Below are 16,172 nucleotides of genomic sequence, written 5' to 3' on the forward strand. Positions count from 1 at the left end.
TAATCTCTTACAGAAACCTTCGACGTGCATATCTGTAAAAATTTTGAAATATTATTTACTGTTGGTTCAAACAGCAATTCCCTGTCCTTCAGCTGATTAAATAAGTTGTTAAATTCTTTAAGAAATTCACTAGTTTCTATCAATTCAGGTGGCAAAAGCTTGAGTTTGGTAAACAAGAAATAATGTTTTATATCATTTATATCATGCTCTAATTCCTGAATAATTTCGGATATAACTAACGCAAGATTTAAGCTTTTCACCCGTTTTTCAGTCTTATTAATTTGTAATGTGTTATTTTTTAGTTGATTTGAAATTTTATCAAAATTTTTATTGATGATCCTTTCATTGATGTGAAGTGAGCCAAGGGTTTCGTTAAAATCACGTATTGTGTCCTTAATGATACTTAGAGATTCATCAACGAAAGATAACGTTTTCTTGTTTGTACTTTGAACTTTATCTAAAATTTCTCCTATTCTAACCTCATCATTTGCATCCATAACACCAAACAGAGCATGGAGACCAGAACCAAAAATGTTAAACCAACCGCGTTTTCTCCGCGACAACGGAAGCGTGGATTTGGCTACATTCAAATCTCTTTCTAAACTATCTAAACTAGCCTGTAATAGTATAGTATGGCTGAAGTGAATGTCCATATTAGTTTCTATGTTTTTCAATTTTGACAATAAAATGCGAGTCTGTGATATTGTTTCAAAAAGGGGTTTAATATCTTTTATTATTACTACTGTCCATTCTGAGCTTATCTCGCGCAATATTCCTAAAGGTTGGGCATACAGACCTACATTAGAATTAATTTCTTCCAGGTGAATGGGGTCCGCTATGGAAATCGAGGTCAGCGACCTGCAATAATTTAATTTGTTTTAGTAAGCGTAACTGTTCTATATTAATAGTTTGTATCGGTTCCCTAGTATTTTTTGTACGAACTTTGTAATTTCTGTCATTAATTATGTCAACAATAGTATAAGGACCGTCCCATTTAAACTTCCTACCGATTATTTTTTTTATAAAAACCTTATCATTAATCTGTAGTCTAGGTATTATTTTGGAAGCACTCCTATCATGTCTTACTTTTGCTTTGTTTTTTGATTCATTTTGATTTAATTTTGCTTCTTTTCATAACCTTTCTACTAAATCAGCTTTATCGCCCTCGTTCCGATTTTCTTCAGACTCAACAAGCAAATTAGGAGGTTTAATTCCAAACAAAAGTTCGAAAGGTGTAAACTTATTTGTTGAATTTACCGATGTATTGTATGAATGAACTGCCATTTGTAATAAACACTCAAATGGTATTTTCTTTTTGTATTGGTCGTAAAGAGTATTGCCTGTTTCTTTTATTGTAGCGATCGCCCTCTCAATTGCGCCGTTAGATTAAGGGTGATATATAGCCGATCTAGTGTGTTTAATTTTTAAATCTACCAACCATTTTGAAACAGTCTTATTAACAAATTCAGTACCAGAGTCCGAGTGGATCCGTTTAGGAAAAGAAAAAGCTGAAGCAAATTGAAACAATTTGTCCCTAACAAATTCACCATTAACGGGCTCTACACTAGGATAAAGTTGAATAAATTTAGAGAGTTGGTCCTAAAATACTAGACAATTTCTTTTATTTGAACCACCTTTTATTGTACATACATCTATATCAACACGATCAAATATGGTATTCGGTGTTTGTGTTATGATCATAGGTATATTATGATTTAATCTATCTATCTTATTTCGTTTGCAAAATTCGCAACAGTTTACTACGTCTGATACATCCTGCTTTAAATTAGGTCAAAAGTATTTATCTTTCAATTTTAGATAAGTTTCGTTAATACCCTTATGAGCATTAGTTGGTGATTCGTGGTAATTTTTTATTGTTTTATATTTAAGGTGTGTTAGAAGAACTTTTATTTTTAAAACAAACGCACTCTTAAATATATTTCAATATCTTTTATTCACAGCGGGTTTCTCTTTTTTTTTAAATGCGTATTGGTTGCTGATCGGAGATCGAATGCCACTCCCACGCTCGACTACCTTCCCCGGGTTCGGTACCGCTGGGCCCCTTTGCCCCTCGACTCATGGCCAAATTTTGTTTATGCTAACACGGCCCTTCCTGACAGGTACAGAGCGTCCTCGCTCGACTGAATGGAGTGGAATGTCTCCTTGTAGGGTAATTCAGGCGCTTGAATCTTTTAGTTCTGAAATTTGACAATAGTTATCAACAGTGATCGTAAGATAGAGCACCGAGATTAGGGTTTCTGGATCACGTTGTTTCTCCTGACTGGACCTATACCTAAAATTTTGGATTAAACTTGGCCAAGTTCAACCTAAAAATATATATATTATAAACGACAGTATACATATTCACTCAATGCTGGACGAAATAATTCTAATGTCACCTAGCCCGGCGCTTACCAGTGACCAAGGTATGCACGCATGAACCCCCCCCTCCCTACCTAACACGATAATGACTAACCTTCGTTACCTTGGGAGTTCATATCCGCAATGCATCCTTCCATAAGGGACTTACAACCCTTATGCCGGCGATATTCGGATCCAGGGCCTCATGTTTTCTACCCCGGCTACCCCCGAATATCGCACCCTTGAGCGTGTGCTCCCTGGGATATCTGATACCTCGTATCGGTCCCGTCCCAATGCCTTTGTCACACGGAATGGACCTCGCCACTTTGGCAGAAGTTTGCGACTACTTCCAGTTGCTGGGGTGCTAGTAACGCGTAGCAGGACCAAATCACCCTCATGGTACTCATGTGGTGCCATGCGACCACGGTCGAACCTCTGTTTCATTTCCTTCTGATGTTTATCTATCAATTCCTCCATGTCGCACCTGATCTTCGTGACATCCAGACCTTCCGACTCATCTGGTGGCATGTTACCCTGTAACAAGACTCTGTACCCCATTAGAGCTTCACTGGGTGTGACCCCTATGGCTTTATTTATTGTGGCATTCAACCCTAATTGTATCCGTGGTATGTTTTTGTCCCAACTTTTATTATCTAAATTCGCGCCCATTGTGGCTAGTGATTCTAATATGATTTTATTGTATTTTTCCACCTGACCATTACCCCGATGAAGAGCCACAGCGGTTAAATGGTGAATGGTACCGATTTCTCGGCAGAAATTTTGGAATTCAGAACTAGTAAATGATCTGCCTTGGTCGCTTACCATTCTTCGTGGGGCGCCAAATGTTTTGATTAAATCATTCAGACATCGTATTGTAGACTTTGTTGTGGTGTTTTTAACGGCATAGATAATAATGAATTTAGTGAATGAGTCGATGATAACAAGTACTTGTGAGTTTCCTGACTTAGACTTAACAAAGGGACCTAAATAGTCTAAATGGATTGTGTGAAATAGTCGTGGAATTTTCTTAATTGGATATAGATATCCCGGCAGTTTTCCGGTGGACGATTTGAAATAGAGACAATTAAGGCAGTTTTTTACGTACTTTTTTGTGAACCGTCGCATGTTTTTAAACCAATATTGGCTGGATAGCAATTTATAAGTCTTCTCAAATCCGAAGTGTCCTACATCGTCATGTAGGTACTAACCGCATGATTTGAAAACACACATATTTCGGTGCTACCCATCGCAATCCGTAATTTGTAATTTTATACACCCTACCTCCCTTCAGAGCGTAATTGTGAAAAATTTGTTTGTTGGTCTGAAAATTTCCGGAATTTAGAATATTTTTGATTTTCTGAATTTGCCGATCTTGTGCTTGTGCGGCCAGCAACCAGTCACTTTCCGAGATGACCACCACGTTAATGGCATGTTTGTGGGTTGGAGGATTTCGGCTTAATGCGTCCGCATGTTTCATGCGTTCACCCTGACGGTGTACGATTGTGAAAGTGTATTCGGTAAGGGTTAATACCCATCGGCCTATACGGGCGTTAACTTCTTGTTTGTCAAAAGCCTGTTTTACAGCGGTACAGTCAGTGATTACAGTAAAAGGTCTCCCCAAAAGATACTGTCGGAAGCGTTTGACGGCTGTTACTATAGCCAACGTCTCTAGCTCAAATGAATGAAATTTCTGCTCGTCAAGAGTGGTCTGCCGACTATAATATGCTACCGCCTTTTCCCCGGTTTCATGTTCCTGCACCAATATTCCACCCAGACCCCACCGACTAGCATCGGTGTATAATTTTATAGACTTTCCTGGGTCGAACAGGGCCAATACCGGTGAGGAAGTTAAACTTTCTTTTAATATATGGAAGGCTTTTATTTGTGCCCCCCCCCTTGTCCACTCGGCATCCTTTTTCAACAGGCCACTCAGAGGTCTCGACTTTAAAGCATATTCCCGAATAAACTTCCGAAAGTATCCGGTAAGACCTAAAAATTGGCGCACTTGGTGAATATTTCGGGGTGTCGGAAATTGTGCTACAGCGTCTACCTTTCGATCAGAAGGGCGGACACTGGAATTATTGATTTCGTACCCGAGATAAGTTACTGTTTTTTGCAGGAAGAAGCATTTTTTTAAATTTAATGTAAACCCGTTTTTCCTGAACAAGTCCAGGACTTCTCGCAGGATACTGAGAGATTCAGTTATTGTTTTCGCTGGGATGAGTACATCATCTAAAACTAAAATATATACTAAAACCTTATTAAATCGTAGACTACCTAAAGCGGTGTTAAGGGTTCGCTGAAAAACTGCAGGAGCGTTCGTAAGGCCGAAGGGTACTCTTAAGAACTCATAATGATCGTCCTGAGTGATAAAGGCCGTTAAGGTATTGATTCGGTTGCCATTGGTATGTGGTAATATCCGGAAAATAAACCAAGGCTGGTAAAATACTGATGACCTGATAGACGACGTAATTGTTCCTCAATGAGAGGTAGGGGGTATATTTCAGGTACGGTAATTTTGTTTAACGCCCTATAATCAATGCAAAGACGTTTCTCACCAGTTTTTTTGGTTACTAGTAAAACTTGAGCTGCGTATGGACTGCAAGATTCGCGAATTATACCATTTAGGAGTAGTTCACCTACAATTTCCCGTATTTGTGCGCGCTCATAGTCTGAAAACTGTCGCGGTCGTCGTGCTATTGGTTTTTCAGAACTAAGGGTAATGGTCATTTTTGTTAATTCAGTAACACCTAACTCGTTTAAACTGTTTGCTATGCAATCGCGATAATTATTCAAAAGATCTATAAGCGGTTGGTTATGTTTTTGATGGTTAATTCCGATATTGAGAGTGGTTTGTGTTATTAGATTTACGTTCAATTTATTAATTGTAACTTCGGTGAAATTCAACTGGTTTCCAATTTTGCTGTAATTTATATCATACAGTTCCGTGAAATTTTGGCCTATTAATAATTGCACGTCCATTGCACACTTGTCAATAACAAAAAATTGAATTGTTCGCTTGATGTTATCAATAATAACCTCGGCAATAGTGGTATGATTTGGTTTGATTTCAGTTCCCGCTAAAGTAAACAGCGTAACTCTATCGGTGCATATTTGTTTTTGTAACGATAACTGGTCCGCGATCGCGGTCGTCATGAGTGAGCATTCGCTGCCAAAATCTATGTAGCATTTTATTTGCGTATTTTTAATAATCGCGTTCTTAAAGAATTTTTCGTTTGTTCCTGAACCTACAAAATTAACATTGTATTCAATAGAAGGTCGTTGTCGGGATGATGGGGTGGCAATTTGTTTACAATTTCTTTTAAAATGTCCTACTTGATGGCATTTAAAACATCGGGACTTGTCAGATGTTTTGCGGGTTTGCGTTTCGGAATATTTTCCTAGTATTGGTGCCTGCGTTATTGACACAATTGTTGTAATTTCGCTTCGTCTTTCGTCAAGTGTCTTAAAATGACGAGCTAGTTCCGCGGGTTCATTAATACCTGAGGCTTCAACGGTAAACTTGATTTGCTCATTGGAAATACCTCCCAAAATTAGATTTACCTGATCTGCGTTGGAAATGGGTAATTTTATTTTCGAATTAAAGATAATTTGTCAAAAAGATATTCGTAGAGACTCTGATTATTTTTAGCTGTACAATTCATCATATTCTTTAGATCATTATGCAAATCGCGCTTAGGGCGAAATTGTTCAAATAATAATTGTTTCCACTCTGGCCAAGTAAAAATTCGTGTGGGAAGGCCTCTGTACCACACTTCAGCGGGACCGCGGAGTTTACTTAATGCCAAATGACACACCGTTCTATCATTCCAGCCATAAATATATGAAAATTCATCCACCGCATCAATCCATTCAGATATATCGTGTGATAGTGGATTAAATTCTTGTATAATATTGGAAGTTAATTGACTTACCACTTCCGTGTTTCGTCTTACCCCCACATTTTCGGCCAACTGACTGATGCCTTTGCAAATTGCGTTTCCCAACTGCGAAACGGATTCCGTGATATCAGTCGGTTCTCGGGATCGGCTCCTTGGTCGATTCCCGCTGGAACTTCGGGATTTATGCCGGGATCGATGCGCCTTGGTTTTCGAACGCTCACGGTGCCGCCGATTTTCCTCGCCCTCGCGAGTACTTCGCCGGGATAAAGAATGGTGTTTTCATTTTGGCATTATGAACACTGCTTTTTTTTTGCTGAGATTTGGACGTAAGATCTTGTATCCCACTCCTGATGTTAGAAGAACTTTTATTTTTAAAAACAAACGCACTCTTAAATATATTTCAATATTTTTTTATTCACAGTGTTTTTCTCTTTTTTTTAATACGTATCGGTTGCTGATCGGAGATCGAATGCCACTCCCACACTCGACTACCTTCCCCGGGTTCGGTACCGCTGGGCCCCTTTGCCCCTCGACTCATGGCCAAATTTTGTTTATGCTAACAATGAATTGTTAAATTTCGTTAAGCTTTATCTCATTGTGATCTGTATTTACCGTTTAAATTTGGAGCAGTTTTAGCTTATGTTTAAGATAAAAATACAGTAATACCCACAGTTTATACATCTAGATTCTAGACTCTAGAGCATTGTCAAAAGCAGAAAAAAATATTCTCAAATTAATAGAGAAGCTTTGACAATAATTTAAGTGGTTAAATGTTTTTATCAATACTTATATAGTCAACGTTTTACAGTCGAAACCGATCATAAATCGTTTATTCACATTTTTGGTTCGAAAAAACGCACACATAATCGCTTTTGCATGCTATAAACGCGAGCATACCTAAATGTAGGTGATTCTTCAAATATTTATATATTCTCAAATTTTATTACTTCGAATCGCTCTCCAAAGAGAAAAATACAAAATCTGACTACAAGGACTTGTCTCAAAGAATAAGACTTAGAAGTTNTATCCACAATACAAAAACGTTATGAATAACTACGCATTCAGCACGTCATACGCACGTTTCAACATGTATACTTATTACTAAACAAATCGTCTGCGCATGATCAGTATCGCAGTGACAAAGAAAGCGCAAGATGTGTTAGCCCTACTATCCATGGTTAATTCCGTCATTCTCTGTTTCTCTTTATCAATTCCTTAACGTTCACAAAACAAAAGCGAGCGCGAATTTCAACTGGACACTGTTTAATAGAAAAATTAAATTAAAGAGGTTTTAACTAAATAAAGTAAGACTTTATTTTAAGGTTGACTGTAATGATTCATGATCATATTTTTAATCAAAGTGTAATATATAACAGTGCAAATTGTTGTCAGTAATGAATTCATCCAATTCTTTCCGTGTTTCGAGAAGAAGACGAGCATACCGATTATACGAATCATTTGGGAATACAGAATCTATTCCCGACAGAACAAGGAGATATTGCGCAAAAAAGAGACGTGATGAAAGTTACGTAAATATACAATGTGGCCATTACAATCATTCTGAATTTGATATCTAAATTGCAGGGAAAGTTTAGCAGGAAATGATGATCAATGTGAGGTTATTAATGAAGATCTTAATGCTTCTGATATGCATGAATTTGAGGTATGATTAACAGAAAAATTAATATTGTGAATTCTGGTATAGAAGCAGACTTTTTATTCTAAATGGATAGTCCAAAGTTGATATTTTTTTCATAGTTGATAGTGTATAATTAAAAAATAGAAAATGTCTACGATTATCAAATTCAATAGTATACAAGCATCTATCGAATAGATTTTTTTTCTTCAACAAAAATATCCTCTGGAGGAAATGTTTTTCGAAAAATATTAATGTTTAAATACAGTTTACTTGCACATTGTAATAAATTTTGTATACTCTTTTAGCTATGTATTTTTTCTTGAACACGAACTTTGTATTTCTTTTAAATATTGAACATTCAATAAAAAAAGTTTATAATGTTCGTATGTTACAGCTACCAACTGATCCAGTAAACAATGTAGCCTCTACTTCTTTGAATCACGATCATAACCGATCTAATGCATCACATCAGAATGAGGAAAACATCGTATTTTCAGATGAGAATTCAATTCATGATAATGAATCTAATGATTCTACAAGTGATGAAGAAACTGCATCAATAAATAACAATGTGAACATGTCAGATTCGTTCAGTGAAAATTTAGATTCATCAACACCCCAACATTCACCATTACGTTATTCCGAATTTTCGATGGATGTTTTAATCCAAACTTTATTAGTGATTGCATCAAAACTTCGTCATAATTTAACTTATGCTGCAACTGAATCTATGATGAACGTAATTGAGGCTTTATCTGAGTCACCAACTACACATAATTCCAAATATTATTTTAAGAAGATCATGTCAAGATTCTCACAGCTAATGAGTATTCATCATTTATGCTGTCATTGTGGACATTACATAGGAGCACATGCCGAAATTGTAAGAAATGCTGAAGAATTATTCAATTGTACAGAGTGTCACAAAACTATTAGTACTACTGTTGATACAGCATCTGGAGATATTTTTATATACATGAATTTAAAGGACCAACTGCGTGATATTTTAGAGTTATCGCGTGATGGTGATTTATATTATGATAGTCGTCAAAAAATTAATAATCACGCCATTGAAGATATATTTGATGGTTCTTCATACAAAAAAAATAACAGCCAAAATATGATTAGTATCAACTTTAGTCTGGACGGTGCATCAATATTTGAGCATTCAGATTTTTCTATTTATCCATTATTATGCACGCTGAATGAATTGTCACCTCGACAACGTGGACAGAACATAAAGTTGGTAGCACTATGGTTCGGCAGAGGGAAGCCGAAATCTATGAATAACTTTCTCAAACCTTTTATAAATGAAACAATAGATTTATATAATAATGGTTTCCAATATTCTCGCGAAGGACGACTGTATACAAAAAAATGTCGAGTTCTTATTTGCATGTGCGACTCAGTCGGAAGACCTCTCATTCAAAATTCGACGCAATATAATGGAAACTATGGATGTAGTTATTGCCTTCATAAGGGCTATCTAATTGATAAAGGAAACGGAAGAGTTCGAGTATACCCCGTAGATGAAGAAAGAAATGGATATGGAGACGGGCTTCGTAATCATGAAGATACTCTATTGCATGCTGATGCTTGTGATAAAGGAATTAAAGGTTATTCCAATTTATGTGACATTCCTTATTTCAACATAANATACGAAATATATTTTTTTTATCATTTTTGTATACGAACTATCTTTTTTTTATAATAATCGTATAACACGTATATTTCAAAAGTATACCTAAAATATAATTTTTTCCGTGCGGGAATGGCAAGCAATTCACGTTCGATTGTACTATAGCGGGTTTCTGCTGGATTCAGAGTCCTCGAAGCATAAGCTATAGGTAAATCCTTCTTTAATGGTCCCTGGGAAAGTATAGCACCTATCGTAAATTTAGAGGCGTCTGTAGTTAAAATGAAAGACTCATTGAAATTTGGATATTGTAAGATTGGTGGTGTTGAAAGACAATCTTTTAATTTTTTAAATGAATCTTGACAGTCGTTATTCCAATTAAAAGGTTCATTCTTTTTTAATAATAACGTCAAAGGTTTTGCGTGTTTCGCATAATTGGGAATAAATTTTCTGTAATACCCACTAAGGCCAAGAAAGGATTTAATTTGTTTAGGATTTTTCGGTACAGGGAAATTTTGTATAGCTTTTATTTTTTCAGGGTTAGGTTTTATCCCCTCCGATGAAACCACATGACCGAAAAAGTTAGTTTCCTTTCTTAAAAATTCCGACTTATCTAACTGTATTTTCAAATTATGTTGACGAAGTTTTTTAAATACGTTTTCTAATTTTGTATTATNGTTGCTCTTTATACAAACTAAGTATCACTCTTCTATCTTTGTAATTCATCCCTACATTTTGTGATACTTTTGAATTTAACCCTACAAAAATTCAAAAGTATCTCAAAATCAGTTTCCATTGGACTGTAAACACTTATCTCAACAGGAAAATTGTTGTCTTACGGGTTTTGTTCAAAAAATTGATTTTTATTGGATTTCAAGGTTGATTTCACTTGCCATACTTTTTTTGCCCAGCCGATGAGGTCATCCGTCACTGGCTGGACTATTTACTGTTTTAAAAGAAAGCAGATTTTGATGAACGCTGCCTGGCCAACTGAGAAAGGAGAGTGTCTATCAAACGTACTTAGCATAGGCATTGGCCTACAGAAAAATAATTCTCTTTTCTCTGGATACTCTGGTAATTCGTTAAAACTCACCAACCGTTAGATCTCAACAATTTCATCTGCGGTAGCCGATAAACCCACCTATTGTTTGTAACGAATTGAGCACCCTTTTTTTCATGTATGTTTTAAGTGAAAGATCAGTACTTCTTTTATTAAGTTATTCAAATACATTGATATAAACGATTTTTTCTGGTTGTCTCTTTTATATCTACATCCCAAAGACCTAAATTCTTGACAAATTTTAAGTTTCCAAGTCAAAATTAACCTTTTGAAGACTGAGAAATACATTTAGTGTCACAATTACACTTTTTTTGTAAAATTTGGAATTGTGGATAACTAGCGTAATTTGTAGGTTATCACAATTACAAGCGTACCGGTTAATGATAGGGTGTGCGAATATTCGAAAATTTCGAGTTATTCGTTGCAAATAAAATAAAACCTATTACTGGGTTTCAATTCGGAATTCAAATTTCTTTAATAACAATTTTTGAGGGGCAGAAGAGTTCTTTTCAAAGATCTAGAGATGATGTTATATGGAGTAATATTCTTTATACCGTTTAGAGTAATAGTTTTTCATCAGTTTTTCCATTTTCCATGAAGAAATCTGTTAATCAAATAGCTCATGGATAGAGCCAAATGTAGCACTTCCAATTAGAAAACTTATTTAGATTAGATAATGACAGTGAAGCTGGCATAAAGCGGTCAAAATGAATTTCAAAAATGTAGAAATTCATGGCTTCTTACTGGTGCCAAAGTCAAAAATTGGGGGTCATCATTTGTGTATTGATTGTTTCTAGTTCCTTTTTTATTCTCAATGTTATTTACTTCTTCAAGGGTACTTATTGAGTACAAGATAACACACGGTCAGTATATACCGCCGCCGCTTTTGGAACTTGTACATACTGCCTTGTGTTAATTAGCCATTAAATATTTGCTAGTATTTAATTATGATACATATAATGCATAACTATAGGTGCATGCCATGCTGACGAATTAGGATATCTCTTCAAAGGAATACTGTCCAAACAGTTAACTCCAAATTCAAAAGAAGAAATAACTATGAAAAGAATGACGAAATTGTGGACAAATTTTGCCAAAACCGGGGACCCAAATCCTGCAGAGGAAGATAGCTTATTGAATGTGAAATGGGAAAAATGTGGACTAAATGCTATGAACTTTTTGGAAATTGGGGACGATCTAACAACTGGAAAAAATCCAGATTATAACAGAATGAGTTTCTGGGATGATATTTACAAATCTAACCCATCAACATCTAAACATTTTATTGTTGAATAAAATTGCTTATTAATAATAATTTATGTATATCTAGTATTCAAAATAGATTATTATTACACATATACCAAACACAACTTAAATAAATGGCTGTTATTATTTTTATGTAGTATTATTGAATAAATTGACAAATGTGCGTCATCGTAAGAGCCCTTCCAAATTTTCAATAAACAATCGAAAATACGAAACGTTGACAGTTTCATTATTTCGTAAGTAAGTAAGTAAGTAAATGTAATAATATAGGTAGGCTTTATACCTGTTATTATTAACACTATGTTGTGAACGATTAGATTTTAATTCCGCATCATATAATTTAAACATTTTCTCTTGCTGTTTTGCAGCCTCGAAAATCTTATCTAAATTTTTAAATTCTTTTGCCATAAGAACTGTTCTAATATTAGTAGGTAATTTACGCAAATAGGTCGTGGTCGCAATTCTTTCAAACGCATCCGCCAAAGCTTTTTGAGCTACAGGGTGATTGCTCATTTCTACCGCAGAAGAACATTCGCATCTCGTAAAGGGACAATTTTATTATAAAGAGATTTTGTAGTGTTATCTTTACATTGGACAGTAAAAAGATCCCAAATTAAATTTTCGAACGATTTATCTAAATCGTAGGCTCCTTCCAATGCAACGAAAAGTTCATCTGCATCAGTAATGATACGAGACGAAATTAGCCGTCTTGCCCTACCACTAATTTTAGAAAAAACTAACTTATTTAATAACTCTAAATGTGGAGGCGATACTTGACGTTTTGACTTAGCGTAATTGTAAACCTGCTTAAATTCAAAAAACCCTATACCATTTTCTCCTCCATTGAAATCTGGTATTTGTGTGATTAAATAACCAAAAATTTCATTAATCCTTAAAGCACCTGAGTTGACAGAGTCAGTTGAACTATTAGGATTTTCCATATTAAAAGCGAAAATGATAGGATAAGAAGTAACAAATAATCAAAAACAATATAATAATAGGCGGTGGACAAAAAGTAAATCACTCACCCCAAAAGTAAAAAGATCAGTTTCATGTGACGTTGTAGGACGAATTCCCTTCCTTGATTTCCAATAATTAGGATGGATTCCTCTGGTGGCAACTCCAAAGATCGTTGGATGGACCTGTAGAGGATCCTACTGACTGCGCCAAATGTTACGTCCTGGTTTTTCGGGTTCGAACGAAAAGTTCCCAGTAACGCACGACAACTTAATTTTATTTGGTAGTTGTTGAACCAAAAGTTAGTTTAACTTTATTTTTCTTTTAATTAGCTAACACTAAATCTTTCTATAAGAATGACGATGTTAAGCTTTCAAGAAAAACGAAGAAACCTTAATTTATTATTTATTTTGAAGTTAAAACCGACAGAATGACAGCATAAATAAATTGCCTTGGTCTAATTGTGATCCCTAATATATAGTGATTTATTATCTAAATAAATATGGATAACAATATAAATATAGATACTTAAGAAGAACAGTATATTACAATACATACATACATACATACATACATACATACATACATACATACATACATACATACATACATACATACGAGGGTACATACATACATACATACATACATACATACATACATACATACATACATACATACATACATACATACATACATACATACATACATACATACATACATACATACATACATACATACATACATACATACATACATACATACATACATACATACATACATACATACATACATACATACATACATACATACATACATACATACATACATACATACATACATACATACATACATACATACATACATACATACATACATACATACATACATACATACATACATACATACATACATACATACATACATACATACATACATACATACATACATACATACATACATACATACATACATACATACATACATACATACATACATACATACATACATACATACATACATACATACATACATACATACATACATACATACATACATACATACATACATACATACATACATACATACATACATACATACATACATACATACATACATACATACATACATACATACATACATACATACATACATACATACATACATACATACATACATACATACATACATACATACATACATACATACATACATACATACATACATACATACATACATACATACATACATACATACATACATACATACATACATACATACATACATACATACATACATACATACATACATACATACATACATACATACATACATACATACATACATACATACATACATACATACATACATACATACATACATACATACATACATACATACATACATACATACATACATACATACATACATACATACATACATACATACATACATACATACATACATACATACATACATACATACATACATACATACATACATACATACATACATACATACATACATACATACATACATACATACATACATACATACATACATACATACATACATACATACATACATACATACATACATACATACATACATACATACATACATACATACATACATACATNGAAGTAATCGAAGCTGTAAATGGTTATTTTGAGGAGCTTGACGAATCAGTCTATAGAGATGGCATTAATAGACTGGAACACCGCTATGAGAAATGTATCAGCCTTGGAGGAGATTACGTTGAGAAATAAAAAAAAAAAATTTTTAAAAACCTTGTTTTTCTTGGTCAGGCCGGAAACTTATCAATCCACCCTCGTACATACATACATACAGACAGACACATACAGCTACCAGCAACGCAGCCGTCGGCTTTGAATCATACGTAACATAAATGTATACGTATACTAGGTGGTATGTATGTGCATTTTACACATCCTTACATACATACACACTTACAGTTGCCAGTGCCGCAACCATCGGCTTTGAATCTCGTAGTATACATGTATATATACGTATAGTTGAATGGTATGCTAGATGGTGCGTACGTACTGTTACGATCCAGGAACCGGGAACGAAAATAAAGAACTTATAAACGTTCGTTGGTTCGGATCTGGTTCGATTCACTAGTTACTGTATTATCACAATCACGAACATTTAGATTCACTTAGCAATTGTAATAATTACGATAAAAACTCTACTAAAATTATTAGGTTTATTCAGAAACGACAAATTATTAAGACTAACTACAAAGGTAAATGCAGGGGTTTATATAGCACACCCTTAGCATCTTGAGGGATGCGAGATGTAAATGTGGGTGGGGATGTACTGTCTTCTTAACATTCCTTCCCTTTTAAGATTTTTATAATCATATATTTAATCTAAGGTTATAAAAATTAGTGAATAACATATTGATAACTCAAAGTCTTTTTGGTGACCAGTCGTTTTGTCCTATTAGAGTTTCACTGAGGTTGGGTTCCTTAAGGTCACTAAAACGAACACTACTGGTCCTTGTCAGAATCGGGGCTGAGGCCATTAGCTTGCGGTCGAATTATGTTAAGGGTTTCGTTTCGTGATAACTTGGCGGAGGTGCCGTTCTAGAAGACGTAATATGTTGTACGTTGACTATTTTGGTGCAGTGTTTACCACAATCAAGCCAACGAGGTCGAATTAATTTTAAACAATTGGGACAGCAGAAACAGCAGAATAGTAGCATTATTGCAATTCCGATGACCACCGAGAGTACAGCTTCCCACCATCTAAGGCCCATGATTCGTGTAATTGGACGTAGTTGTTCTTTATAAACGTCTTCTTCCAGATGATCCAGTTTGTGTCGATTCATTATGAGTTCCTCTTGATTGAGTGCATGAATCGGGATGGCTTGTAGGTGGACTTCCTTGGTTTTCTTGTCTTCTTCAAGGTAGCAGTTATCAGGGATTGATGTTAAATCTTCGGAAATGTTCTTATAAGACTTTAATTTTCTGGTCAGGGTGAGTTTTAAATTATTTCCGATCATTCCGGTACAAGGGTTGTACAGTGTGATGACACTATTCTGTTTTAATTGAATAGTGTTAATTTCTTTGTTGAAACATTTATAGGTGAAATCAGCCGGTTTCGTGGAGAAAAGTATTTCTGATTCACAAATAGCGTCATCCTTATTTCTTATTTATGGTCCATGGGTAAAATAGATTCCATGTAGCAGTTTTACTTCATCGGCGTTGGAAAAGCCTATATATTGAAATTTCAACCTTTCTATTGCCACGTAGGGAAAGGAAGGAATTAAAATTTGAAAGTTATTTTTCTCAGGTATCGGCAAGGTTAGGATATGATATAATTTAT

General features: G+C 34.8%; 1 protein-coding gene across 1 annotated transcript; it reads right to left on the bottom strand.

The window, feature by feature from the left end:
- Positions 1-4,287: 4,287 nt before the first annotated feature.
- On the bottom strand, positions 4,288-5,524 carry LOC112906554. The gene is made up of 2 exons (XM_025980873.1): positions 4,952-5,524; positions 4,288-4,855 (listed from the first exon to the last, which is right to left on the bottom strand). The coding sequence occupies exons 1-2, from the start codon at positions 5,515-5,517 to the stop codon at positions 4,741-4,743; spliced, it is 681 nt and encodes a 226-aa protein (XP_025836658.1). The 5' UTR covers positions 5,518-5,524; the 3' UTR covers positions 4,288-4,740.
- Positions 5,525-16,172: the final 10,648 nt, after the last annotated feature.

This window comes from Agrilus planipennis, unplaced genomic scaffold (assembly GCF_000699045.2).
Source record: "Agrilus planipennis isolate EAB-ADULT unplaced genomic scaffold, Apla_2.0 scaffold4, whole genome shotgun sequence".
NCBI lineage: Eukaryota > Metazoa > Arthropoda > Insecta > Coleoptera > Buprestidae > Agrilus > Agrilus planipennis.

What these genes read in the sequence shown, in the direction of transcription:
- LOC112906554 (XM_025980873.1), bottom strand. Translation starts at nt 5,517, where the DNA reads ATGACGACCGCGATCGCGGACCAGTTATCGTTACAAAAACAAATATGC. An exon ending in GAATCTTGCAGTCCATACGC is followed by an intron (nt 4,856 to 4,951) that starts AGCTCAAGTTTT and finishes TGAAATATACCC; the next exon opens with CCTACCTCTCATTGAGGAAC.